This window comes from Sander vitreus, chromosome 22 (genome assembly GCF_031162955.1).
Source record: "Sander vitreus isolate 19-12246 chromosome 22, sanVit1, whole genome shotgun sequence".
Classification (NCBI taxonomy): Eukaryota; Metazoa; Chordata; class Actinopteri; order Perciformes; family Percidae; genus Sander; species Sander vitreus.
This window is the reverse complement of record NC_135876.1, coordinates 22,746,850-22,774,737: the sequence shown is the minus strand read 5'-3', so window position 1 is coordinate 22,774,737 and position 27,888 is coordinate 22,746,850. Positions and strand designations below refer to the sequence as shown.

Below are 27,888 nucleotides of genomic sequence, written 5' to 3'. Positions count from 1 at the left end.
TTGAGACAAGTTTAAACACACACACACACACACACACACACGCACACACACACACTCACACACACACACACACACACACACACACACACACACACACACACACACACACACACACACACACACACACACACACAATTAAAAGTATGAACAAATGACAGTACATTTTAATACATTAAAGGTCAGAAAATAGTTGCAGGTCTGTTAGAGTGCATCCACATTTAAAATGAAATACAATAAATACATTAAGCTGCCTTGCTGATACAAGTAGCCTAACATGTTTGTTGGTTATTGGCTTTTGACACAGAAAAATAATCGAGAATCATGAAAACATTAGTATTAAAGTGTAAGGAATAAAAAACTCTCCAGGTTACAGTAACATAGCATGATAAACAAAGTGCATTGTTGGTGCTTCAGCATCAGCTAAAGCCAGAGAAACCCTTCAAAACACGATCCAATCGCTGATTGGTCCACCCTTGTTCCTCTCTCTAACCATTCCGACCCGAAACACGGCTCCTCGGAAAGCGTGATACCCAACGGATAGCACGTCGTATTGCATATCTTCATATAAGTATCCATGTTTAAGACAATTTACGCTAGCGTAATTTTAAGTTTTTGAACTAATAGTGAAGACTGAATGATAAGCTTCTGTTCCTAGCGCTCCTTATTTTTGAAGGTAATTTGTTCCCCTCGTATCCTGTCATGATGTGCTAGCATGCTTGCTAGCATGTTTACCACCGGGTAGCAAGTGGAGCTTTAACGTAGCTGCTGCTGTTAGCTTGAAGAAAATGCTAACGTTATTTTTAACCCAGAGTGACTACTTTAACCTCTAGAAATACCATTTAGTTTGTTACTTTCCCACACTTGAGACGCGTTTTTGAAAATGGCCTCTGTTGTAGCTAACGCTAGCTAGCTAATTATGCTAACATACATCAGTGCAGGCAATTCGTTTAACCGGTGTTCTGCTGTTGCTTATGGTAAACTGCTATAGCTACAAGTCAACTACGAAGTCAGTTAGTTATTTTGTGTAGCCTCGTTATTCTCAAAATGTATCACAGAGATAAGAACAATATATTTTGCAAGAAAGACATGAGAACAAAACGTATGTACAAAAATGCAACTAGATGAGTCAGCCCCTTAAAATAGTCATCACACACACAGACAACCATCACAAGCGGGGATGTTGTTGTACAGTGAATTTGTACTGTCTTGTAATTGTTTTTATATTACAGTGTTACTTTTCTCAACAGAGATGGTATTCTCTGTTTCTGTCCCTTTTTAAATAAGAAACAAGTATTTATGAAAATAATAAGAAGTAAAGCTTTAAAATCCCCCAGAGGAATGCATGTCTCTAATAAGCACTGGTAATGTTGACAGTACCGTTGCAGTTTCTGAGGCTGTTTTCCCATCAAAGTTATGTTTTAACCATCAAGTCATCTCTACCACTCCTGATCATAACCTAATGTTAATCCAAACGTAACACTTTGAAATCTCACTTCTCCTGTGATTTGGCGTCACTGTTTTTAATATACACTTACCTGCCACTTTATTAGGTACACTTGTATAATGTGATCCAATACAACAACAGTTCTGCCATAAATCCTTCCTTTACAAATATTGTGTATTATTGAGGTTGTAGTTTGCAGTGGGTTTGAACTGGGCTGCATCATATTGAGAAGTGTTTCTAATATTTTGGCCCTGCCATTTACATACATGAGAGGGGCAGAATATTAGAATCACCTGTCCCAGCACCACCACCCACTATGATCTCAATAATAAATATTATTAGTATTTTATTTTCCTGGTTTTAAATGCTACGTTACAGTAAATTGATATCATTTTCTGAACTTACCAGACTGTTATAGCAGTTCTATTATTTGCCTGTATCCACTTAGTTAATATATCCACAATACTGATGATTATTTATCAAAAATCTCATTGTGTAAATACCTTGTAAAAGCCCCAATTGTCAACCCTACAATATCGACATCGAAGTATTTGGTCAAAAATATTGTGATATTTGATTTTCTCCATATTACCCAGCTCTAACTGCATTGCACAGGTGTGATGACGTGGCCGGAGAGAGTGTGTGTGTGTGTGTGTAGGCGTTGATATAACACAGGACCGTAAATTGGGCTGAAGAATAAAGTGAAACTTTTATCTAGGTGCATATACTTTCAGGTTCAGGTTCGTTTCGGATTTGGAAACTTACTTGATTATTTTGTCGTTTTCCACAGTCATGTCTTTCCATCAGGATCGGGAGAGCTCTGAGGGAGGAATGCCCCCAGGCCAGCACGGCTCCCCTCAGAACTTCCGACCCACCAACCTGAGGCCGCCACCTCCCCATCCTCCTGTTCCCCCGTACCACTACGATCCCCAGGCCCCTCCCATTTCAAGCTACCATGGAAACAGCAGCTACATGCCTCCGCACTCTGACTTCATGCATTACCCTCCAGCAGCACCGTCCCAGACTCCCAGTTCTCTTAACCAGTGCCCAGTGCGCCCACCGTTCCCCAAGCCCCCTGTCCGCCACGGCTACCCGGAACCCCCGCCTAACTTTCCACCTCCTCCCCTTCCCAGCTCCACAGGTGGTCCCACATCAGGGTCACAGGTGGCTGCTCAGAATGCCTACCACCCTTACATGATGCCTCCCGTGCCCCCACCACCATTAACACACCCATCCATGCCCCCACCCATAGCTTCTCACTCTATGGGCTACCACTCTCCATACTCCATGAACTACCCGCATCCTCCCCACCCTCCTTTCCCTCCTCCTCCCTTCAACCCTGGCTACACTCAGAGCCCCAGCTCATTCAAACCAGACCACAGCTTCCGGCACGGGGGGCAATACAAGTTTGAGAAGCCCATGGACAACAGGAGGTCTCCGGAGAGAGGCTATCGCGACAGTGATCACAGGCAGAAGGGCTTCGGCTACGGTAGCCATAGTGACAGGCATAAAATGGAGTTTCCTGGAGAGAGGAAGGACCGCGGGAGGAGTCCAGACAAGCGCGGCAGGCCGGAGGGCGGACGGTACAGGTCAGAGTACGACAGAGGCCGGGCTTCCCCCAGACACAGGAGCAGGGAACGTAGCAGGTACGTGGATAACAACAAGTAACTTTCATAAAAGGGGTCAATCTGTGAGAGGAATTTTCTTACTACCATGTGTGTGCTTGTTCACAGGGAGAGGTATCGTCACAGAGAAAGTCGGAGATCCCAGTCGCCCGACAGGCACAGAAAGAGGCCTCGAAGGTACACATACAGTCATGTGAACAAATTAGGACACCCATGCTAAAGTTGACTAAAAAGAGGAATAAAAAAATCATCCTTTGGAAATGAATGCCTTAATTAAAAAAATGAGGAAAAATCCAACCTTTAAGGACACAAATTTTCTTTGTGAATGAATAATGTATCGTAGATAAATAAAGAAATGGTCTTCCTTAAAATACAGGGGGCATAAGTAAGTACACCCCTATGTTAAATTCCCATAGAGGCAGACAGATTTTTATGTTTAAAGGCCAGTTATTTCATGGATCCAGGATACTATGATCCTGATAAAGTTCCCTTGGCCTTTGGAATTAAAATAGCCCCACATCATCACATCCCCTTCACCATACCTAGAGATTGGCATGGTTGTATTCTAGTTAGCCTAGTAGCTGGTTTGATTTGCATTGAGAGATGATTTTATGGAAAGTACCCCATGCCAATCTCCGCGATGTTGCACGGTCAGTGCCTTTAACCCTAAGGCGCCCCAATAATGGCATTATTTTGTCAAAAAATTGTAGTCCAAGCTGAGAGACTGAGGTGATGTCACAGGAGTAATTTTCTTGCACAAAGCTATTCCAGAGTCTCTACAAAATATGTTTTACACTCTTTTTTTAGTGACTAGTAATTTGACTTTGACATGTAAAATCAATGGAGCTCCCCTTTAATAACTTTGTTGCTTTCAACGGTGTTTGGTGTTTTAAGCCGCCAACGTCGTCACAAGGATTAGGCAATGGTTAGGTGCCTTAAAACGTTGGGGGCTTAAAACACCACTGAGCACTTTGAACCATACCTAACATTCTTCATTTAGCGATTGGAGCTGCCTCTGGTGTCATCATGCAACCTTAACTTGGTCCCTGGTCCCACGTTGATAACCAGTGCTCATAAGCTCCGTCTCGGCCTAGTGCGATAATTGGCTTTTTTTCCTCTTCCCTTTTCCTTTTTAAATGTGCACTTTGCAGTCGTTCCACAAGCAGAGACAGGAAACGTGCTCGCTGGGAAGAGGAGAGGGACCGAAGGCCGGAGAGCTCCTCCGGCCTGAGCAGAGAGCGCAGCTACTCCTCCGCCAGGAGCCGAGACTCCGAAGAGTCCTTCGCCGACAGAGAGCGAGAGAGGGAACGAGAACGGGACCGAGACAGAGAGACGGAGAAAGAGAAGGAAAAGGGGGATTTTGAGAAAGAAGAAGAAGAAGAGCAGCTGAAACCTGCCTGGATCCGCTGCACACACGCTGAGAACTACTACTCCAATGACCCCATGGACCAAGTGGTACTGTTGGCACTGTTGTTTTAATGAACTAATCTACACTCAGTTGCTAATTGTTTGTAGTCATATCTAATCGTCATTTAAACCCTTTTGCCAGCGTTTCAGAGTCCATAGCCAAACACATTTCCTTGCCTGCGGTTTGTTAAGGGTATATTAAACAGGAGGACCTGTTCTAATTCGTTGAATTTATCACAGTGGCCATTAACACTGAGCACAGACTTGTTTTATATTGTTTTACCCATCTGACTGGCAACGGAAACTTTCCTAATCTTCTGTCTGCCAGGTGGTGATAAAGAGTTGGATTAACTGCTCTCCTGAACGCGGTATCTTTTTCAGCCTTTTAAGTTTTTTAGCAAGCACTCAAAAAGACACCTGAGTCACCTTTTCCAAATCACCACCTGCCCTCTCAAATGCTTTTCCGATGTCGCTGGATCTTTTGGAAAGAGCCACCTCTTCTTCTCTAAAACTCTGACCTTTACCAGTGATCTCTGGATGCGGGCTTCATGCTGTCATCAGCTCCTTTTTTCATTGCTACAAATTACACATTCTGCCCAAGACCTGACCTGTCTTTCAATAAGACCAAAGTGAAGGTACACATCTTTTCCCCTGGGACAGTGAGCAGTGAGGACACTTCCCGTGGGAGTCACCGTAGCGTTTCCAAAAGGGTGTTGAATCCCATCGACGGTTAATAGCAGGGCTTCTCAAAGTCCGGGCCGAACGACAAGTCAAACCGGACCCAGCCCCCTAAACCTCTGGTTAGAAATACAATACCTTAGGAAGTCTGACGTTTTATACTGATCAGTATATCAATATACAGTATTGGTGTAACAGACCGTAGTTGATCTCCCTCCCTAAAAAGTTTGGACTTATTTTTACAACTGAAATAAAAAAATGTTTTAGAGAGAAAGTAGGCTACCAAAAAAACGGTACCGGTACCGAAATCCAGGTAGTGGTATCGGTCCAAAAGTTGACCAGGAAAACGGAGAACTCAACTTGAATTTGTGTTGCTTAAAAGTTAGTAAGTTGATTACCTGTTAACTAGCGTCGCATGCTGCGGTGTGTTTGTTGCCTAAATGTGTTCCGTGTTTACTTCCTCCATTACCATGGCAGGATGAGACAGCACAGTTATCATACAGCTGTGACTTCTGCCGTCTTCCATGGAGACACACACTAACCCACAAACAAACAAACATGCAATGGCATAATTATAGATGTATCTGTAGATTATCTGTAGTTATTGTGCACATATTAACAAAAAATCAAACGCATGGGTGCTAGGGGTGTGCAAAAAAATCGATTCACACTCTACCGATTCAAAATCGATTCATAGAATTCCAAAAATGTATTCATATTTTTTAATAAAAAAAACCCATTTATTTTTATTTTATGTTTTTTTTTAAATTGTTTTTAAAAAAAAATGTATGTCTACTGCAATCACATTGGGAAAGTAACTACATTTACATACTGTGAATCGTTTTTTTTTAACCGAGAATCGTGACATTTTCTGAGTCGTGCACCCCTAATGGGCACTTTTTCTTTCTTTTTAAAAAGCAAAAAGACTGGTTTCACTAGGGCTTTTTTTTCATCTGCCCTTTTTCTATATTTCTGTACAAAAAAGAAATTCTGAATAACGTATGCTTTTTAAAAAAAATTAATTTCTGTGTGTTCAGGGAGACTCTACTGTGGTGGGCACCAGTAAACTGCGGGACCTGTACGAGCGCTTTGAGGAAGAGCTGGGGAGGAGACAGGAGAGAGCCAAGGCTGCTCGGCCGGTATGGGACCCGCCCAAGACCAAACTAGATGAGGATCCAGGTGGGCCTTCCTGCAAAACTAGTTGGGTATAATTGTGAAGGAACATTTTTGCTGTGTGAAAATTGCCACATTGTTTTGTTGAATTATTAAACCAATGCAAATGAGTACAATGTAGAGTAATCTGCGTTATTTTACCTCAAATTTTGCACTCTGCACTATGTGTGACAGCCGTAGCAGTCGGTGATTGATATCTGAAGTCAACCTTTACCTGCCCTTTTGTGTGTTCTTGTTACTTTTGTAAGCACGTACGTTGTTCTGGTTAGGTGGAACAACTAAATAACAATGTGCATACGGTTGATACATCTGTTAGAAATCTTTTGAAATTGACGTGCATACACACTTGCTGTCTTCTCAGCAGTGCATTCGGCTGTGGCAGAGATAAAGTTCAGTGTTTATGATGTTATCTGCAGGGCTGTCAGCCTGATTGTCTCTTTGAGCACTGCAATAATATAAATCTCGCTCAGGGAGATCATTTGCTGAACATGTTGCTCCGGGCACTGACTCCACAATCAAGTGCTTGAGTTAAAACGCTGATAAGCATTGAAGACCTTGCTTAGCTAAGAAGCACAAACTGTGCAACTGAGTGGTAATTATAATCCTCATTTTGGTGTGAGGTTTCTTTTTTAGTAAGGGAACGTGTGAGAGAAATAAAGAAAACATGAGTGACAGATGCCAGCATTGGCAACTGGGCTGCTCTTTTAGTCTCCTAGATGCCTTTGAGTCTGCGCTTGGCTTGAGAAGCAGAAATTGTAATGATGTAGAATATTTAAACAACAAATCCAACATGGCTTAGCTATATTTGTTTTCCTAAAAAAACACTAAAGACATAGTGTGGATGTTTTGAAGGGGTGTTGTATGAGGTACTTATCTATAGTCCATGAATACAGAGGTTGGGACGCCCCCAGTTTGGAGAACGAGGCAGGAGTACCGACACAGAAGGTAAGACACCTCAAAAAAATAAGTTTAAGTGTCTGATGGCAAGGTAAAGCAGTGAAAATATTCTAAATATAGCCTACGCTTATACTGATATTGATTTCTTTAGGTGTCTAAAATGTGTCTAGCTGCTGCCCCCGTCAACAGCAACATTAATTAGCTTCCGTGCTGCTCCTCCTGTCTGCTTCTCTAAACTGGGGGCGTGCCGACCGCCATGTCATACACTGACTATGGATAAGTACCTCATATAACCTCTATATATTAAGAAAATTCAAACGAGTTAATAAATCTGAAACGCTGCTGTGTCACCAGCATTGTGTGGATAATTATTCCTCTACCGGAGTTGGCAGAGCCAGAGTGCGCACGATTTGAAAACATTTTGACGGATTGCTTTACTGAGACTTTATGTTGCATAATACTTTCTGAGGGCACAGCTGAGCTGGGGGAGCTTAACCACTGAAGCCGCTCTGGCTCCCCGAATTATGTTGCAGTTGTCAGCCCTGTGACGTTGTCGTGATTAAAGACCTTTTTGCACTCTTTGTTTGCAGACGACAGCAGTAGTGAGTCAGACTGTGAGTCAGACGGTGAAGGAAGCACCTGCTCCAGCAGCTCTGACTCCGACGTGTTTGATGTCATTGCTGAGATCAAGAGAAAGAAAGCTCACCCTGACCGCCTGCATGAGGAGCTGTGGTACAACGACCCCGGGCAGGTCGGTCGCCCTCCTGTCTGACATGTATTGTTACGAAGCCATATTCATCTCCCATTTGTTTTATCTGCTACATGAATCTTTTGTAATTCTGTACAGGCCTCACAAATTATTAAGAGCTGGAGAACAGATCCATCCGAAACCATTCCTGAAGCACTTTGAAGCTATACTGCACATGTGTACCATAACATTGCCCATGACATATCATGACATAAGGGCAGTCGTGGGCAAATAGCAGCCCGTGGGCCAAATCCTGTCCTTCAGAAAAAGAAAAAAACATTTGGCCCCCTGGCAGCAGCAGAAATATTCACTTTCATACTTCACGCTAAAATCTTTACACGAGTTTTCACAAAATGAAAAAGATTAGCAGAAGGTCATAGTGCAAATAAAAAAGCTTTAACTCTCAATAAAAATCCCTTTGTAACATCTAATACTGCCCCTACACACTATTTCAGCAGCACATGGTGTCAGCCAAAGGACATTGTGCCAGTAACATTTGTTTCTAAGCCAACAACAACAGTTACAGTATTTAATGTTAACCCCCAAAGCAACGTGCACATGTGCGCCTTCATCCAAATACATTAAGTAATCGGGGGGGATGCACTTCTGCCCTTGTGTAACAAGTTGAGGGCCAGTGTATCTATAATGTAGATACACATCATGATGTAATACTTTGTCAAGTATTTTCCCACTCCTAATGCATTTGCCACAATATTTGATTAAGAGCACCAAGTTCAGGTCCTTCCCGCTGAGGTTTTGAAATCATTCTAGTTAAATATTGGAAAGAACTTGCTTCAGTAAACGAGGCACTTTGAGGTCCGATATCTGACTACGTGATTGGAAAAGTGTTCGAGGATTGTTGAAGTTTGTTTTCCCCTTTTTAAAGAATGCATTTCCAACTATTGCTGAAATGTTAAATACATTCAGATTGCCCAAACACACAGAACTTCAAAACTCCAGCGAAGAAATAAAGGTCAGGAGCATACAGTTCAGAGGTGTGAAACGTTCTGCAGCCTCCGTGTTATACATGGCAAGTGAAGCAGTTGTGTCTGATTTACGTATTTTCTTTCTGTCCAGATGAATGATGGCCCCTTGTGTAAGTGCAGTGCCAAGGCCAGACGTACAGGGATCCGCCACAGCATCTACCCGGGGGAAGAGGTATGACGCGCAGTGAATAAATCACCCTTTCATAACCTTGAAGTTGTGCCACAGAGGGGCAAGGACATTATTCTAGTCAGCTAAATGTATTCTCTCTACAGTGACCATTTCCCATTGTATTAAAGGGATAATAAGTGAGATTGTATCATCCCAGAGAACCAAATGATTACTCTCACTGTAAGAACTTTACAGGGGGGTTGAGCTAAACCAGTGACTCATCGATTATTTTTGCCAGGTGCAGAGATTTCTGGTTTTCATTAGGGCTGCTTATAACTATAATTCCATAATGACCATAACTAATAACGAGCACTTTTGTGAAGGTAAATACATGCTGGACAATTGCCCTATTAGCTTACATTGTAGCTTGTTTCTCCGCTGCCGACTGCAGTGATCTCGCTTAATACCGGACCAATGTCAGAGATTGTTGTTCAGTCACTTAAAGGAACATGCTGACTTATTGGGACTTTAGCTTATTCACCGGGGAAACTGGGAACTATAATACTCAGAAAGACGAAGCAGCTGCTACTTCTGCTACTTGGGCGGAGTGATATGCTTGCAGAAGCCCAGCATATCACTCCGCCCAAGTAGCAGAAGGAGCAGCTGCTTCGTCTTTCTGAGAATATAGTTCCCAGTTTGTATACATTTAGAAGATGGCTGGTTCTCATGTGACCTTGTTATTTGTACACGCTGTAACTAAACAAATCACAACACATAAATAGGAAAATGTTGGCGTTATTGTGTCACTTATTGGGAGCAGTAGGCTAGATGGAGCCGGTTACCTCCAGGATCTGTGCTAAGTTAACCAGGCTAGCGGTGGAACCGTCAGACAGAGTTACGACACGAACAGAGATGAGAAGGCTATGTATGGACTTATCTAACTCTGGGGGTTACTGTGAATAAGCTAAAGTCCCAATAAGTCGGCGTGTTCCTTTAGACAAAAAAAAACATAGGGTCCAGGTTGAAAAGACGGTAATTACTCTTTTAACACATCAGTCACAGATTACTAAATGAGCGTGTTAACCTATGGTGACATGTTTTTCATGGAGGTAAATTAACATCAACCTCCAGACAAGTGCTGATAAACATTCGCTGTAGTAGATGTATACTCACCAGGCATTTAAGCGTTTCAAGGTCATTTTATATCTTAATAAATGTGTTTGGGGGGAGGCTGGGGGGGCTCGGCTCGCCCCCTCATTAGTCGATTAGTTGACTAATTGCTTGTTAAGGTCTTGCCTGACCTGAAAACATAAAACAACAGTATATGGGAAATGTGACTGTATTCATTAAGAGAATGTCAATTACATTTTCAGTCATCAGGCATTTACTGGAAATGATTAGATGTCTGTTATAACAAAAAAAATAAAAAAAACAGTTCACAAATAGGATTTGGTATTCAATGGTTTAGATTTGACAAAACCTCTTTTTGTGTGACTGCATTAACGTGTGAAGGGAGAAACTTGAATTCCTCATTTACATTAATAATTGTTTAGTGACGGAGATCCTTAGACTTTTGGTCGAATATACATTTCTTTAGTTGGGGACAATTCTAAAAATGAGGAAATGGCCTGGTAGGTTTAGGGATGTAACAAATGTTGGGGGTATATGGACAATAAAGTGAGTTCCGTACATCGTTTGTATCTCTTACATCTGTAATGGGCTCTTGGGTGTAACAGCACGATGTAAGAACAAAGAGGATCCGCTTAGATGTCAGTTACTGAGTTTGTGTGTCTCTTTTTCAGCCTGTGAAACATTGTCGCCCAATGAACAACAATTCGGGAAAACTGTTCCACTACAGGATCACTGTGTCTCCTCCGACCAACTTCCTGGTATGACTTTGTCTCTTTTATCAAGACCCTAAAAGTGAGAGAAATTGCTTGTCCGAATCACTTAATAAAATAGGCTGTGGTGTCTTTATTAGTGCCCTTAAATCACGATTTCTCATTTTTCTGCATCCTTCAGCACTTGAGTATAAAGATTTTATATTACGTTTAATACATTTTCATACAGTGTGATGGCAGTAATCACTGCACTAAGCCGCTGTGTGTTTGAGCGGTCCTGCTGGTTTTCCATTTCAGACTGACAGGCCGACTGTGATCGAGTACGATGACCACGAGTACCTGTTTGAAGGCTTCTCTCTTTTCTCCCACACCCCTCTCACTAACGTAAGTCTTACACTGTGCCTGTTTTAGATATAATGCCATCTTTATTATTTCCTTGCCATTTGCAGTTCCTTTCATATCCTGTTACGGGTGTCACGGGTTTTTCTTCACTTTTTTGTCTGAAAGAGTCCTGTTGAAACAAAGTCACCAGGGTTGTTTATAGGGCTGGGGCTATATGCTCTCGTCCCGATTCGATTCTTTCACGATACTTGGCTGCCGATTCGATTTGTATTATTTTGTAATAATTTTCATGTATTGCGATTTTCTTTTCCTTCTTTAACAAAAACCAAAGTTGAATAATACACTTCTAGAGACACTGTTTTCTAAAAACAAGAATGCACATTACACGTCAGTCAGTCAGTCAGTCAGTCAGTCAGTCAGACATTTATTTAATTTGTAAAGAACATAACATACATTTTCTGCTCTGTTTACATACCTGCAGACGGAATGGGTGTATAAAATGTGTCACCTTTTTCAGCCCTTCTGAGTTTGCAGGTATGTGTTTAGCTGGAAACGGATATGATGTAGCCGCCGACGGCGTTACCGTATAAACGGAAAATATTTAGGTCAATCATTGGTTTGAAAAAGAAGAAAAATAATTCACTATTCTAGGGAAAAGAATCGATTCTAAAATCGTCACGGAAAAAAATCACCATACATACAATTTTCAATTTTTTTCCCCCTTCTCCTTCTCTTCACCTTCAAAAGGGCAGTTCATACTCAAATACAAATGTGTGTTCTACATAAAACAAGCTGTGTACTGCAAACAATTTCACTTATTTTGCAACTTATGACCTGGTGTCCAAAAACTCATCTGAAATCATAGGAATGCCATGGACAGACGTAAACTTTTAACACACATTTCTTCCGGTGGACTTTTATTATCGGGGGGAATCATATTGACATGACCGTGTTTTACAAAATTGTCGTTAACAAATTATTCCGAATAAATTGTAACTGAAAGTGGAAACAGACGACCTTTTAACTGAATCAGAATCAGAAAGGGTTTGATTGCCATGTACGTTTTTTAACACATACAAGGAATTTGTTTTGGTGTTGTTGGTGCACGTCACACATTCTCTAGATGGAATGTAAACAATATAAGTATAGGTACACAGTATGTATTAATTAAAAATAAAGATAGAAATAATTAAAAAAATAAATAAATAAATGAATAAATAAAGAGCAAAGAGCATTACAGCAGAGAGAGAACAGTGGCATGTAGAGCCAGGGGTGGAGAGTCAGGGTGGTTTCCGGGCCTTGTTAATAAGGCTGGTGGCGGATGTTCAGCTCCCACTTGAGGTCCTGGGAGATGGTAGTTCCCAGGAAGCGGAAAGACTCCACAGTGTCAATTGTGGAGCCACAGAGGGTGATGGGGGCAGGTGGGGCTGGGTTCTTCCTGAAGTCCACAACCATCTCCACTGTCTTTAGAGCGTTGAGCTCTAGATTGTTTGGTTGCACCACGTCACCAGGTGGTCAGCCTCCCACCTGTAGGCGGACTCATCTCCATCAGAGATGAGGGAGGTGTCGTCCGCAAACTTCAGAAGCTTGACAGACTGGTGACTGGAGGTGCAGCTGTTGGTGTACAGGGAGAAGAGCAGAGGAGAAAGAACGCAGCCCTGGGGCGATCCAGTGCTGATGGTCTGTGAGTCGGAGACGTGTTTCCCCAGCTTCCCATGCTGCTTCCTGTCAGACAGGAAGTCAGTGATCCACCTGCAGGTGGAGTCAGGCACACCAAGCTGGGAGAGTTTCTCCTGGAGCAGAGCCGGGATGATGGTGTTAAAGGCAGAGCTCAAGTCCACAAACAGGATCCTGGCGTAGGTTCCTGCGGAGTCCAGGTGCCGGAGGATGTAGTGGAGGGCCAGGTTGACTGCATCGTCTACAGACCTATTGGCTCTGTAGGCAAACTGCAGGGGGTCCAGGAGGCGGGTCCAGGAGGGGGGTCAGTGATGGCTTTGAGGTGTGAAAGCACAAGGCGCTCAAAGGACTTCATAACCACAGAGGTCAGGGCGACGGGTCTGTAGTCGTTAAGTCCTGTGGTACTTGGCTACTTGGGGACAGGGATAATGGTTGAGGTCTTGAAACAGGTCAACTCCTCCGTCCCCTAGTATTTTAACTTTGTCAGTTGGATATATATATATATGTATGTATGTATGTGTATATATATATATATGTATGTATATGTATATATATATATATATATATATATATATATATATATGTTGTATCATAAAACTATTGTTATTCATGTCTTTGTATTAGTTTCAGTTGTACAGCCCAGTGCTGATATTCCACCCACGTCTACTGTGAATTCTGTTTCCCCCTCTTTGTGATGTGTGAGCCTCTGCTGTGTAAAGCAGCCAGTGATGGTTTAATTTCCTCTCTTCCACACGCTGCTCGGCCGCTGTCGGCTCTACACTGGCCACATATGAACCCATCCTCCTCCTACATGTCTTGTAAGGCGGCACATATAATTTAGGTCAGCGTTTGAGTGAAAAAAAAAAGATCCCCTCCTCCTTTTAACTCCACTCTCTTCGAAAATAACTTCAAATCGGCTTTTGGCTTCGGGTCGGCTTCTTTGTTGCCCGGACAAAGTGCTCCTTGCTGGCTGTGCTGACCTTGTCGCACAGTCTTTCCCTCACTTTTGAAGGCCCATCAGTGACGGTCAAACATTAGAGAGGTGCTGGCTTAAAAGGACCCTCTCTTGCTGTAGCCATTTGAGCTGCGCGCCAGACGTTTATTCTGAGAAGGAAGTTTAAAGGCAGCGAGAAATCGATAGGGGACCTCCGAGCCCCATTTCTTGAAAAATGAGTTCAAAGTTGTGAATATTTCGGTGTCTAGAAATACACGTGTGCTTGTGTCCGTCAGTGTCTGCGCGTGTGTATTTTTCCTGCATGTTTGAATAATAAACTACTTGGTCAATATCCATGTAGCTCGAAAAAGAGCCCCGAGGATTAGGCATGATTTGAACTGGATAATTTAAGCAGCCTTTGTTAAAAGCTGGCGGTAAACGCTTCGTGGCAGTGTGGGGATTAGGAACCTCGGAGCGTGGTGATATTAGCCACCGGGATGGGCAAGAATGAACGTGGCTCCCAGGTTAATCTCTTAAAATGGACCCCCGCGCTCTGACAACAACGACCGTGTAATTAGGGAGATTAAACACAGAGAAGCAGGCTTATCTGTTTAGCGAGATCTGCTTAATTTTCAAGAGTCAGGTGCACGCTGGTGTGTGATTTACGGCTGTGCTTGTACATGGCTGCGTTTTTAAATTGACCAAAGTTTGTGCTCGTTTGTACACATTGCAGGGAGTTACAGCGTGGCTTCTTGAGCCTACGTACTTTTTCTTCACATGGTTGCGTGCGCCATTTTGGGTGCGCTCCACAGTGGAGATGAGGCTTTAATGAGTTTCCTTGAAAAGCTGTAACCTCTGCCTAACGCCATGGTAATGAGTTGGCCCGTCCTTTCTTCTTCTCGTCCCTCTGTTCCTTTCATCATCACAGATTCCATTGTGCCGTGTGATCCGCTTCAACATAGATTACACCATTCACTTCATAGAGGAGATGGCACCGGAGGTCAGTAAAACCACACTTTATCTCGCAGCTCTTTTCTCACCCCTTTTGTTTTTTATCTCAAACGGCGGAGTCTGAGCACCGCTGAGCCACACGTAACCCTCACACCTCAGTGCCTTGGTTAGCGACGCTGCTAATCCTTGCATAAGAGGGAAAAGAGATTCTTTTTTAACTGTAGAGGTTGATTACACCGATAAGTTGGCTTATGTGATGAAGTTGAAGAAGTGGATTCAGTCATATCTACATTGAGGTGTTCTTTATGGCAGTAGGCTTTCTTTTTTGAGTCTGCTTGTACTGTGTGCTCACATAACACGGTCTCTCTCTCCCTCCCGAGTCCAGAACTACTGTGTCCAAGGCCTGGAGCTGTTTGCCTCCTACTTGTTCAAGGATATTCTTGAGCTGTATGACTGGAACCTGACAGGTATGATTCCCAAAACCAAAGGCCCGTTTTCACAAAAAGAGATTTTGCAAGGAGTCCTGACACGCAGATGGCAAACGGTGGCAGCTTCACACTTTATAAATGATTTGTAATTGTTGCATGCAAATTTGCAGGTACATTTGGGAGGCTAATAGACTCTCACATGCTCATGCAAGTATGACATTTGTGTTGATAGTGAAATGTGTTAAAAAATGAGCAGTAAATGAACTCAAATCACAGCTTGCATGTCACAGAAATGGTGAAACCGGTCCCTGGACGACTGTTTATCTTTCATTACTGATATGTGTCATCTTGTTTTTATGGGAAAGTATTACGAGTCCTGGCATGTCGACATTCTTTGATTGCCATATATATTTGAAATTGCTCTGCTTAAAAACATACATATAAGTAGACGTTGCCCCTAATGAATATGTAGCTGCTTGCGACCGTTTCTTGTTGCATATTGTGGTAAAAACTGAACACAAGCTAAAAAGCTGAACTTAAAAAAAAAAAAAAGAAGAAAGAAATGTTTTTCATTACATTCTAATTTTTTTCTTATTACAATTGGTACAATGTATTCTGATAAATAACTGTGATTATCATGTCAACCGTAACTTTACACTTATAATATTAAATTGTGTGAAAACAAACAATAAAAAAACAACCTCTGCTCTTTCTTCCAGGTCCTGAGTTCGAGGCCTCTGGATGCCAGCGGTTCCATTTCATGCCCCGCTTTGTCCGATTCTTACCTGGTGAGACTCTTAACCTGCAAAGAACCTGTACAGCTTTCTCTCTGTCTCTCTCTGCTGGTCAATCAGGGCTCACGTTAAAACAGGCTACATGGAAAGAAAAAGGGTCTCCAGTAATGTCTCCTCCAAACATGCGCCGGTGTTGATATTTGTGCTGTGTTCTCTGCAAAATGATGGCTTGACTTAGAGCACCGGAGCTGCCGTGTAGCTGCATGGTATTCATCTTTGATACACATGATGGTGCTGGTGCACTATAATATCGCCACAGTGTTTGTTATGTGCGTTACTGTACGTGCCACATACCTTTTTTATTTCCATCAAAAAAAAACAATTTCTCTCCCAAATTTAGTCCTCTACTACACACTTAACTGCCTCTTTTACAAAAGCACACCAAAAAAAGGTGGTCCGATGCCATGTTTCTGATGTGGTCTGTGAAGCGAGGGAGATGAGAGAGGGAGTTGCAGTGAGAGCAGGATGATGGCGTGTTTGAAAGTTACAGTGAGAGTGTATGGGGGATGCATTTGTTATCGTGTTAATGCATGTCCAGGACTGAGAGGGCAGTGGATTTTTGTGCCTCCGTCCACGTGACCACTCGTAAATGGAGGTCAATCAATTTTGCATGAGTGTCTATTAAACTGACTCCATTTGACCTGGTAGATTGCATGCATGTGCCTGGCTTTATTTCTCTGCGCATTCCTTGTGATACAGTTTTGAGTGTTATTTTGTATGTGTCATTATGTGCCTTCACGTAGCGTGTGGTATCCGACCTCGCATCAGTGTCTCGGTTTCTCGAACAGTGCGATTGCGATGCATTGGGACATTTTCACAGTATGTAATGTTGACTCTCAAACTCACAAGTCGGCGGAGGTGAGGCGGGGTGAGATGCTTGTATAATATAAGTTTTTCTCCAACATCAGCCTTGATTTTGGGCCAAGGAGTTTTGAACAGTGAAAGAAAGCATTGTATGGGAGCTCTGTGAAGCTTTTTCCCTTGTTGGATAGCTTGTTTAATACCACAAACCGTAGCTAAAAAGAAGTTTGTTAACTGTGAGCTGCATATCTTGTGGTGGTGTTTTTATGCTTCTGTCCATACATGCATATATTTCTGCAGTGTATTTATTAGGGGTGTACGATATATCGATTCAATCTATCCAATATTATTGACACAAAGTGGATATATCGATACACGTCGCCATCTTTTATTTTGAAATTCCCACTTTATATTTTGTCTTTTTATTAATAACAGTAGTTTGTTTTCAGTTTACATTTCTGGAAGAGCTTAGTAATGAAATTGTCAAATCACGTTTTAGTTGCTTTTGTAAATGTATTTAAATGGAAGTGATTGTGTTACATGGGCTTATGGTATCGTCTCGCATCGGTCGCAGGCCCCTGAATTGAATCGTATTGAAATCGTATTGTGGCAGACTTTGTGATTTTCAGTAAATAGTGTATCGTTAATCAAAGAATCAATATCCTATCGTATCGCAGGGTTCAAATAGATTACGATTGTTTTTTTTTGGCTGGTTATTGCGCAAATCTACCAGTCACTTGCATATTTTACCTGCATTTGGCTGGTGGATGGTGCTAATTTTGAACCCTGTCGTATCGTGATGAAATGTGTGATTTACACCCCCAGTATTTCCGTTTATCAATGATCTTAGATGGCGGGAAGGAGGTGCTGTCCATGCATCAGGTGCTGCTCTACCTGCTGCGCAGCAGCAAGCCCCTGGTCCCCGAGGAAGAGATTGCAGACATGCTGCAGTGGGAGGAGCTGGAGTGGCAGAAATACGCTGAGGAGTGCAAGGGCATGATCGTCACCCACCCGGGCATGGTAAGGCCTCAGCTGTACTGTTACGACAGGAGGCGGCTTTGTCTGCTCTTTCAAGGGCATTCGTCGCCCCCGACACTGCAGGAACAAGCCTGTTCCTGTTAGCCTGTGACATGAGCAGCCTCACCTATTATCCCCAAGGGCGTTTGCTGTCGTCAACATTATTCGGCCCGGAGCTTTTATGTCACAATGAAGTTGGTTAAACTCCTTGTCTCGCCCATATTTTAAAGGATGTACAGTAATTGTGTCTGGGTGAAGATGTCATTGCTTGCTAAAAGGTTGCATATGAACAGTGACCGTGATTGCGTAACCTTTGGCGTGGGTGAGTTATCAAGTCAACTGCTCTTCCTGGCAGGACTGAATTGTTACTGTCAGGGGTTTCCAGATAGGTGGGTGTGTAATGGTCTTCCGTCCCTAGACCTAAGCTAAAGATTGGTCTATATATATATATATATATATATATATATATATATAATATGGTCTAGAGATTTACCTTGCATGGGTGATAATAGAACTATCTGGGGCATGGTGAACAATGGTCATCCCCCTTGTCACTCCCAGTTTTTTTTTTTAATATTGCTTTTTTGGTTGTTATTGCAAAAATGGTTATTTTATAACCATTTAATTCCATTTCAAAGTTTAAAAGAATGCAGGACTGTCTCAAACAGTTCCCAGTTGTTTTATTGTCGTGCCATATGTTAGAAGTATTACCCATGATTGATAGTAGTGCTGAAACTGACAGATATTTGCTTTATGGATTAATCTGTCAATTATTTTTCATACGAAATGGACCGATGATCAACAAAGATTCAGATAAATTTGCTGTCGATCAAAAAAAACAACAAAAACAATTGATAGTGATCACAACCTTTTAATTTGGTAAAGAAAGTATGTTCTTGGCGATACGGAATTCAAAAACGTGCAGCAGTTGGTGCTCTAGAGCCCAATTCAGTCCACACATGCTCTCCTTTTGTAAACAAAGTGTGTGATATGTCAAGGTGACACGTACTTCTCCAAAAGAAGTGGTCCGATGCCAATCAAACATGCCATGCTCAAGTGATTATTTTACACAGTGGCGTAGTCGACAAATGAGGGCACAAATGTCATCAACCTTCAAACAGCTTCGGTGCATTAAAGTATTGGTAAAGAAGCAGTGGGTGCTCAATGGCTTAGTGTATGTAATCGAGCATGCACAATGTATTTGTGTCTGGATTGTAAACAGGGCAATCACCGAGCCCTTTCATCAAGCCAATCAAACCTGATTATGTCGCTTTAAAGTCAAAATCAAAGACGGCTGGCGACCTCTTGCTCTCAAATCAGAGTTTGTATGCAGGCTGTGACGAGCGAGTGCGCCTAATTTCAAGGTGAGCCCGAGCCCCGAGCCATCTGCCGCGCGGCTCATCACGCCTTATGCTACAGCCCCTTCCTCTGATCTCGCAAAATGCCTGACAGGCTAACTGTGATTTGGGAGTCAGCTGAGCACGTGTTGCTTGTCAATCTCCTCCCTGATAAGAGCGTCAGGGGTTAGCTCGCCATCCCTGACATCACTTTATCATTGTTGTGCGCACGCCGCGAGCCAAATCTGGGCCTCGCCGCATTACACCTCCTGTGACAGGCGACAGGATTATTTGTGATTTCACGTATTGGTAGCAGGTGATGGAATGATGGCTGCCTTGTAGCGATATGAATGGGTTACTACCGTAACGTGACTCACTGTATGACTTCTTTCACCCTAGAAACCGAGCTCAGTGCGTATCGACCAACTGGACAGGGAGCAGTTCAACCCAGACGTCATCACCTTCCCCATCATCGTTCATTTTGGGATCAGGCCGGCTCAGCTCAGCTATGCCGGAGACCCTCAGTAAGATACACACACACACAGACACACAGACACACAGACACACACACACACACACACACACGTTTGTTTCACTATCTTTGTGGGGACCCGTCATTGACATAATGCATTCCCTAGCCCCTTACCCTAACCATCACAACTAAATGCCTAACCTTAACCCTTACCCTCACCATAACCTCATTCTAACCCTAATCCTAAAACCAAGTCTTAACCCTCAAACAGCCATTTAACCTTGTGGGGTCCAGCATTTTGGGCCCCACAAGGCTGTGCAGACCCCACAAGTATACTGTATTCCCCGTTTTTTGGACCCCACGAATATAGTAAAACAAACACACACACACACACACACACACAAATGTCGACCACCCATCCAAATACAGATCTTTCCCCTCACCCACTGTGTATCGTCTCCCTCGTTCCCTCTACTCCTTATTTACCTGCGTTCTCCCAGGACACTGTTAGGGCAGAATCTTTCGTGTCGCGCGTCGAGGACGAGAGCGCCGTATGTCGAAAGAGGAGGAAAGATAGATAGACAGATAGATGGAAATATAGGGAACTGAAGGATGAGAAGACGATTGGCGTGACATTTCCACATGCATCGTCACGGGTCCCAGGTTTCCGCTGGGTGCCTCCGCCGAGGGAGCTGCTGCTGTTTATGTCTCGTGAATAGTAATGCCACACACGCCATAGGGCTACAGTAACACTGTACTGTGGCGCTGCATAATTAACAAAAGCAGCGTATTAGGTTATCTGAGCTGCGGTCTCCGAGGTGTTCAGAGAGAAGTGACAACACCACGCCCACACCAATCAAAAGTCAGTGCACAACTTGGCTTCTGTGCTCTCACTCCAAATTGAAACCTGTGGATTTCTTTTCAACTCACATAACCGGTCTCAATCGAAACAGTCAGGAGGAGGTGCAGGAGTAAAGCAGTGAGGATGATCATTAGGAAATCCATTTAGGCAGAACTAGTTTGCTTCTTCCTCCTGACTAATGTCCCCTCTCCCCTGCCGCTACATTTTAGCCGCCTGTCCGCTGAGCTCTTTCATCCCTGTGCACCCTGCTGCCATGTCAAACTTCTTAAAGCGGCAGACAACAACAAATTTATGGATGGACTGGGACATCATTAGCTGATGCAGCAACGAGTAGTAAGTCGGTGTTGATTGCGGCGGCGGCAATGCCACAGAGAGGGAGCCTTGGTCCCAGCAGTGGCATATATTAACTCTGACTAAGACTGAAGAAGCTATGTTGTCTTCATCGCACACATCTTCTCCCTCTCTCTATGTTTTCTTTCCTTGCTAGCTCCTGCCTGTACACCTCGGTGCAGGAGGACTTGTATCTTGCGAGTCATACCTCACACTCGCCACTGGACGCATTTGGGTTCAGGGCCTCTACTCAAGCTTCTCCAGCTCCATCACGACAGCTGTGGCAAGAATGATGACATGTCAGAGGTCAGGGAATGTAAAGAAAAGAGAGCAGGATGGAACAGGACAGACAACCCCAGCAAGAGAGGGATGAAACATGAGAGAAACATGATGAAAGGATTGTGGGATGGAAAAGGATATGAATGGCATGCAGAAACAAAAAGTGAAGTCTCTTACAGAGTGTAAGAGACGGAGAGGGTGGTTGAAACTTAGGAGACGGAAGCGACTTTCAGACGTACACATAAATGTGCTGTCAGTTTAATGCCGGTCTAATTGAACAAGCCACGTAGTCTCTTTTCTGTTAAAGTGATGGCAGTCTCACAGGGTTAGACCAAGTAACATACCTGTAACACAAGTTTGAGTTGAATGCTCTCACATTTACGCCTCAGTAACACATGGATTCAGAGTGGCCGGGTCTCTCACGAGCCTGAAGTTAAGCACTTCATTTACATACTTAGCTCTGATTGGGCTGTTTCATTTCTCACACTGCCACTCTACAAGCACACAGGTGAAGTAGTGCTGTGTTTCCATGCATTGTTTTTCCTTTTTAAGCCCCAGTAGCTTGAAGTCATTGAAAGTCATATTGTTGTGAATTCAGAAACTGAATATATATATATATTTATATTTTTTTAACATACTTGACAAGGAGTAGAAAACAAATATGTGCCTCAGTTTCATGAGGAAAACAAAATGAACGTGTTTGGCTGTCATCAGGTTGTCTCTCCCGTGTCAAAGGATTTTGGGATAAAATTAGACCTTTCTGAACGATTCAACTTCATGCTGCTGGGCACCTTTTCAGTGCATTCGTTCTCAATAAATTGCATCCTGTCATGTTTCTAATGTTTGAGTCCAAACGTTTGAAGGGGGGGGTGTAACATAAAGGCAGCAGAAATAAAACCAGAGGGAGATCTTAAATGCACACCTAATGTACTGCTACAATGCAATAGATTTGTCATCATTTCTTATGCACAGTTCAGTACAATGAAATACTGTGAATGAATTTAAGTTGTTTCTAATTTCAAACCAATATATAAAGATGTCCTTTTTTTCTAATTTTCCCTTCACTGTGCAGAAAAACACCAGTTTCCCTAAATTATATTTTTTACAGATAGTTTATTAGTTTGTTTTATTAGTTCCTAAAAACACCAAAGTCACACAACAACACAAAGAAACTAACAGATCGACGAAGTGGTAGACACTGCTGAAACTCCTGTCTTTTGCGAGGTAAAATTTCTGTTTTTGTCAAAGGAGTCTGGTAAGTTTGAAGAGAGCAAAGATAACGGCTTTAGTTCCCCGTCGTAAAAGGCTGTCTGCCAGCAAGGTAAAGAGGTGAATATTCTTAACATATCTGCTTTATAATCTACCATAGGTAATACACTGACTATTAATAAGTACCCTTTTACAACCCCACTTCAAAACATCCAAACTATCCCTTTAAGGTAGTAGGGCTCTATAATCTATCTGATAAATGATGACAGTGATGAGGGAATGTATCAGGGGTCTATAAGGTTGGTTAGACTAGTGAGAAGCATGTAATGAGTGTCCCCCGTGTCATTCATGCAACCACGAAGACAAACACTCATTCAACTGCAAGGCACGTTTTTAAAACGTGTCACTTTAAATCAGGATTTTCTAACTCACTTCTGGTCTTTGCTGACCTCCCCCCCCCTTCCATGTAAAATAATTCTGTCGGTAAAGGTCCTGTCATGTTTGAGTAGAGCCGTTACGGAACATTCACGCACAAGATACCTACTGTATGTTTGGATGCCAAAAGGTAGCCAGTACGTTTGCAGATAGATGAAGTCAGCAATGCAGATGCCATGCCTGCAAAGTGACTAGAGATGGGGAAACAGCAGAGAGGATGAGAACAGAAAGAAAGAGGCAGCATATGCTAATGAAAGCATGTGCAGGGAGTGGCGAGAGCCGCGGCACTGCTACCCTGAGAGTACACAGCGGATCTGTGGAAAGGTCATTGGAGCGGATTGGGGACGAGGGGGCCTCCCAGGCTGGGTAGACGCTCTCTCTCGGTTTCACTCTCTCTTACTTCCCCTCTCTGTCTCTCGTCCGCTCAGGCTGCTTCAGTGCGGAGGTGCTGGTGAGCTGATAATCGGGGCGGTAAAGCCGTCTCATTCCCTCGTCTCAGTCTCTAATGAAGTCCCCACTATTAAAGCCCTATAATTCTTCTATTCCACAGTACACCCCCACTTCCCTCCTTTGCCTTCCTTCCTTGCTCCCCTCTCTCCTTTCTTCTTCTCCTTCTGTATGCCTCTCTGCCCTTCTCTCTTTCAATGCACCATCCTGTCGCCCAAACCCCACCACCTTACCCCTCCAGCCCACCAATCATAATTGAATAACTCTGGGTAAATGAGGAGAAAGTCTCCTGAATGGGAGCAGAACGGTCACACTCGGCCCTCAGTGCATCAATCAGGAGGTCTGATTGAAAAGAGAGAGAGAGGGAGGAGGGGGAGGGGTTGAGAAAGGGTAGGTGGTTAGTATGGCGGCTACATGTCACCTTGCCGATAACTCCCTGGCTCTTTTCACATGCAAATGAGAGCAAAGACAATGGGGGTTTTTATAGAAAATGAGAATAAGGTGGTTGTGAGACAGCTCTTGAGCCACGCGTCGGGGCTACTCGAATGTTTCATTACTTACAGCTTTTTATGAGAAAATAAAAATGCAGTGAAGTGTGTGTGTGTGTGTGTGTGTGTGTGTGTGTGTGTGTGAGTGAACCCCTGCTCGCAGTTCAAACAGTGGACATCTGAAACCGAGAATATTCTGTGTCCACTGCCCTCACACACAAGCAGCTAATGCAATAATAGCCAAAGGCACAATTATGTTTAATATCGGGCAAGCTGCAGATCAAAATATTGATCTGTTGTTGCAAAGCAGGAGAGTGAGGGTGGCGATGGACTCCTGTCAGCCTGACACTTTTCTTATTTGCTGTTGGCAGGTACCAGAAGCTGTGGAAGAGCTATGTGAAACTACGCCACCTGCTGGCCAACAGCCCTAAGGTCAAGCAGATTGACAAGCAGAAGCTGACACAGAGAGAGGTGGGTTGAAAGAAAACAAACACCCTTTGATAATTTTTCTTTTGTCACACTCATATTTTAACATTGTCAGGTGGCTTGCACTTGTTACGCGATTGTGGTGCAGTGTGCTTTTAATTTAAATATTTCGGGAGCTCATTTTCCTGCAGATATGAAAGATTCTGCTGAAACACTGGAACATTTGCGCACTCTGCAGAAATAAGAGCAACAAAAACTATTACTATTATTCCTGCTGTGCGCACTGATTCAAATACTGCTTATCTGGAACTCTCCGCTGGTAGTCCGAATCATTGCCTGGAAGTAACAAGGATGCTGTTGTGACCAAACAAAAGTGAGACAGCCAAAACTTACAAAGGCAACATTATTTTCCTGTTTTGTTCATTTTTGTAGAAAACACAGCTTTGCTTTCACGCATTTAATGATTTGCCACAACAGATGCATTTTAAAATATTGCATCCAGGGCTTTACATTTGCACATTAGTACCATGTCCATAACACTATATACAGTGTTATTTATTTAATATATAGTAATTGGTTTCACTGAACTGTAACTTTGACTAAACAGTCCAGCCGTTACACGTATGAGCAACTCTTCATTATTCACAAAACGTTCACTGAAGACTCGAGAGAAAATGGAAGAATTACATTTTTGGATTTGCATGATGTTTGACAGATTGCACCATCCAAGACTTACTGTCTTACTGATTTACTGTCCTCATGCTTCAGACCTTTTCCTCCAGCATGTTTAGCTCAGAAATAGCATTATTTTTTTGTCTTTCTCTCCTTTTGTCTTTACTTCAGGCATACATACTCAGCTTTTATTTGGTGTGGAAGGACAGCAAGTCTCTTTCACTCAATTTAATAATGCATAATTTTGATGAATTTACAGCTCCGAAGAAAACTGCTGTAACTGTTCTCCTGAGTTGAGCGTTAAGGTCAAACCACCAACAGGGATTGAGAATGATAAAAGGTTCCGATTTAGCGAAGTAATGACCATAGTAGCCACAGGGAATCGCCGCGTACAGGTGCTGTGTGTGGCCTGAATGTGCTTTGTCCCGCCATATCTCCTGTAGGGACTGCTGTGGTGTCTCTACAGTAGATAGAGCTCTTTTTCTTTTTTTTTCTTTTCTTTTTTTTTTAACTATCTAAGGCTTGAGTGTGTCTCTTCCTTCGGTCTGTTTGATACACTCTGAACCAATAATGAGTAAGAACTCAGAGCTCAATTAGCTTGTTTCCCAGGTAGCTCGGCAAAGCTCTCCAGCTAACAGGCTCTGACAATCCTACTGTCAACCTGCACTGAAGCAATTAGCGAACCCAAACACATGCACACTCACACACTGGGTCCGTCAAGCTCCACCACAAGCATTAGCTATGTCAGGTGTCTCTTCACTGCAGTGGCAGTGAGGCATCTCTACTTATGTAATGCCCCAGGGAACACTCAAGCTTCCTGTGTAAATGGTTTTTCAGTGAAAGACTAAACGTCTTGGTTTTTCTGGTCGGCATTCTCTACCATTAAGAATCACCCTGTCAGAGGTGCTCCCAGCAATGTTGTGCTGCTCCAGCTGGGTCTTTGATACCTCTGTGCTCAGTCTGGAGTCCACAGAGCTCCATGGAGACCAAAGGTGTGCGTCTTGGCTCGGCCTGGCCTTCACACCAGGGAGTACGCCTCTTTGCACCCACTTCCAAATCTCAAGCTGAGAGCATGGAGGGGTGTGTGTGTGTGTGTGTGTGTGTGTGTGTGTGTGTGTGTGTGTGTGTGTGTGTGTGTGTGTGTGTGTGTGTGTGTGTGTGTGTGTGTGTGTGTGTGTGTGGGCGCGTGGGCGCAGGCGGGCGGGCGGAGGTGGTGTGGCATTAAGGGACATGCAGTCTGTGTGTGTGTGTGTTGCCTGGATGGATTTTGTGCGAAAGCCAAACACATGACTGGGCCTCAAACACACAGACCGATAATGTCTCCAAAAACACTCAACAATTTCATCTTTTTTGCTGAACAGGCTTTACAATTTCACCAATGGTATAAAACATTTGTGTGACTGTATTTAGACATTAATGTTACTTTTCTATCTCATATCTCTAATTTGAATAAGTATTAAGCCCTGAGTCAGTGCTCTGGCAGGGAATTCAGCTTTGAGTCTTCTTTATCAGCTCGGCATATGTGGATTTGGGTGTTTTTGTCTGATTCTTCCTTGCAGATTTGGCCCAGCTCACTCAGAGCTGTATGAGGAGCATCTTTGAAAAGCTATCTTCAACTCATTCCACAGATTTTTCCAGTGGTTCCAACTCTTGGCTTCAGCTGGACCACACGAGGACTGAACACTATTTTTCTCAAGTCGATTCCAGAGTTGATTGGGATGTGTTAATAAGGATCATCGTCCCGCTGCAACATATCATTGGCCCAATCTGGAGATTTTAGCACTTTGAATTTCGTTTAGTTTGTCCTTACTTTAAGTTTTAGAAAGCAATTAACAGAAATATTCTATTCTATTTTATTGAAATCTGGTCAGTTCAATCTCATCAGTTTTGAGAGACTATATGCTGAACCACCTAGAACTGCAACCGCTTTAATCCCCTAGCCTAGTTCAGCCAATGTGAACAATAGAATAAGCTAAAGTCTCCTAAATGAACCTTCAAAAGTACAAGTAAGCAAAGGAAGCACACGTGCAACAGATGTGCACTTGCCTTCCGCAGGCAGTGAATTTCAGACAATGTCTTTGGTGTTTGACCTCGACTGGATCTGAAACACCAAACACTCCTCTCAGCAGAAGGATGTGATGATAAAAGTCAAATGGGCCGTGACTTGTCTGTTTGACCAGCAGAAAGTTAGTCTCTCTGCCTCCCCTTTCCAGGTCAATTATTTACTTTTAGTACTTCTGTCCATTCCCTGACCTTGTAGAAAGCCTTGTGTAAACAAAGTATTTACATATCATTCGCACTGTGCTGTGATTACTGCTTTCCATATACAGTGGCTGGCTGTCCACGGAAAGATTTGTGGTGTGTGTGTGTGGTTGCGCATGCATGGGCTGCGCATGGGCGAGCGTGTTCACTTTGATGCACAGTTCAAAGTAGGATGGCATTATTTATTCATGCCTTTGTTGTTCTTATTCCTCCGCGAGTCAAAAAAATTCCTGGCGTTCCATTTTAGGCAGATCACGGCAAACTCCGACTGGAGTCGATAATTCTCAGTCGAATGAAACCCATGCGTGCACACACACATTAGGAGGTGCAGTCTGTCAATATATCTTCCATCTTGGTTGTTATTTGTAGGACCCTCTTGTCTCAGACTCCCCCCTTCCTCTACTGAATTTTCAGTTATCTGCTGTAGGGCTGACATGATGCTGTGTGTGTGTCTGTGTGTGTCTGTGTGTGTCTGTGTGTCTGTAATGATTCCTGCTGCTGCTGATGGAGGTACCTGTAGTTTCTTGCGTGATGGTCCTAATGGGCAGGCAGGTGCCTTGGCTCCTGGTGACTGGGACTGAAGCCTCCATATCAGCTTTCCTACACCCAGTACCACTGCTCACAGCCATACTGACCCATTGCAGTGCCTCAATTAGCTGGGACCAGCAGCGCTGTCACTGCCCCTGTTGCTCCTGTCCACTGCTGTACTGTATTTATGTCATGCTATGGTGGTTTCAGTTTATTGCATGTGCCAGCCTATGTGTCGGGGGAGCAGGAGTGGAAGAAGGGAGGGGGTGAGGGCAGGGTGGGGTTTTCA

General features: G+C 43.3%; 1 protein-coding gene across 2 annotated transcripts in view; it reads left to right on the top strand.

The window, feature by feature from the left end:
• Window positions 1-501: 501 nt before the first annotated feature.
• Window positions 502-27,888, top strand: part of drosha (drosha ribonuclease III) — an 89,740-nt gene continuing 62,353 nt past the window's right edge. The window contains exons 1-15 of one of the 2 annotated variants that reach the window (XM_078280163.1): window positions 502-673; window positions 2,235-3,090; window positions 3,178-3,246; window positions 4,221-4,524; window positions 6,192-6,333; window positions 7,815-7,975; window positions 9,050-9,130; window positions 10,870-10,956; window positions 11,206-11,292; window positions 14,790-14,861; window positions 15,198-15,279; window positions 15,960-16,028; window positions 17,686-17,855; window positions 19,589-19,713; window positions 24,083-24,182. In XM_078280163.1, the coding sequence (XP_078136289.1) occupies window positions 2,237-3,090; window positions 3,178-3,246; window positions 4,221-4,524; window positions 6,192-6,333; window positions 7,815-7,975; window positions 9,050-9,130; window positions 10,870-10,956; window positions 11,206-11,292; window positions 14,790-14,861; window positions 15,198-15,279; window positions 15,960-16,028; window positions 17,686-17,855; window positions 19,589-19,713; window positions 24,083-24,182 (2,403 nt within the window). In that variant the 5' untranslated portion in view covers window positions 502-673; window positions 2,235-2,236. Of the gene's footprint in view, window positions 674-2,234; window positions 3,091-3,177; window positions 3,247-4,220; window positions 4,525-6,191; window positions 6,355-7,814; window positions 7,976-9,049; window positions 9,131-10,869; window positions 10,957-11,205; window positions 11,293-14,789; window positions 14,862-15,197; window positions 15,280-15,959; window positions 16,029-17,685; window positions 17,856-19,588; window positions 19,714-24,082; window positions 24,183-27,888 lie in introns of both variants that reach the window. The other variant, XM_078280162.1, reaches the window with a different exon arrangement.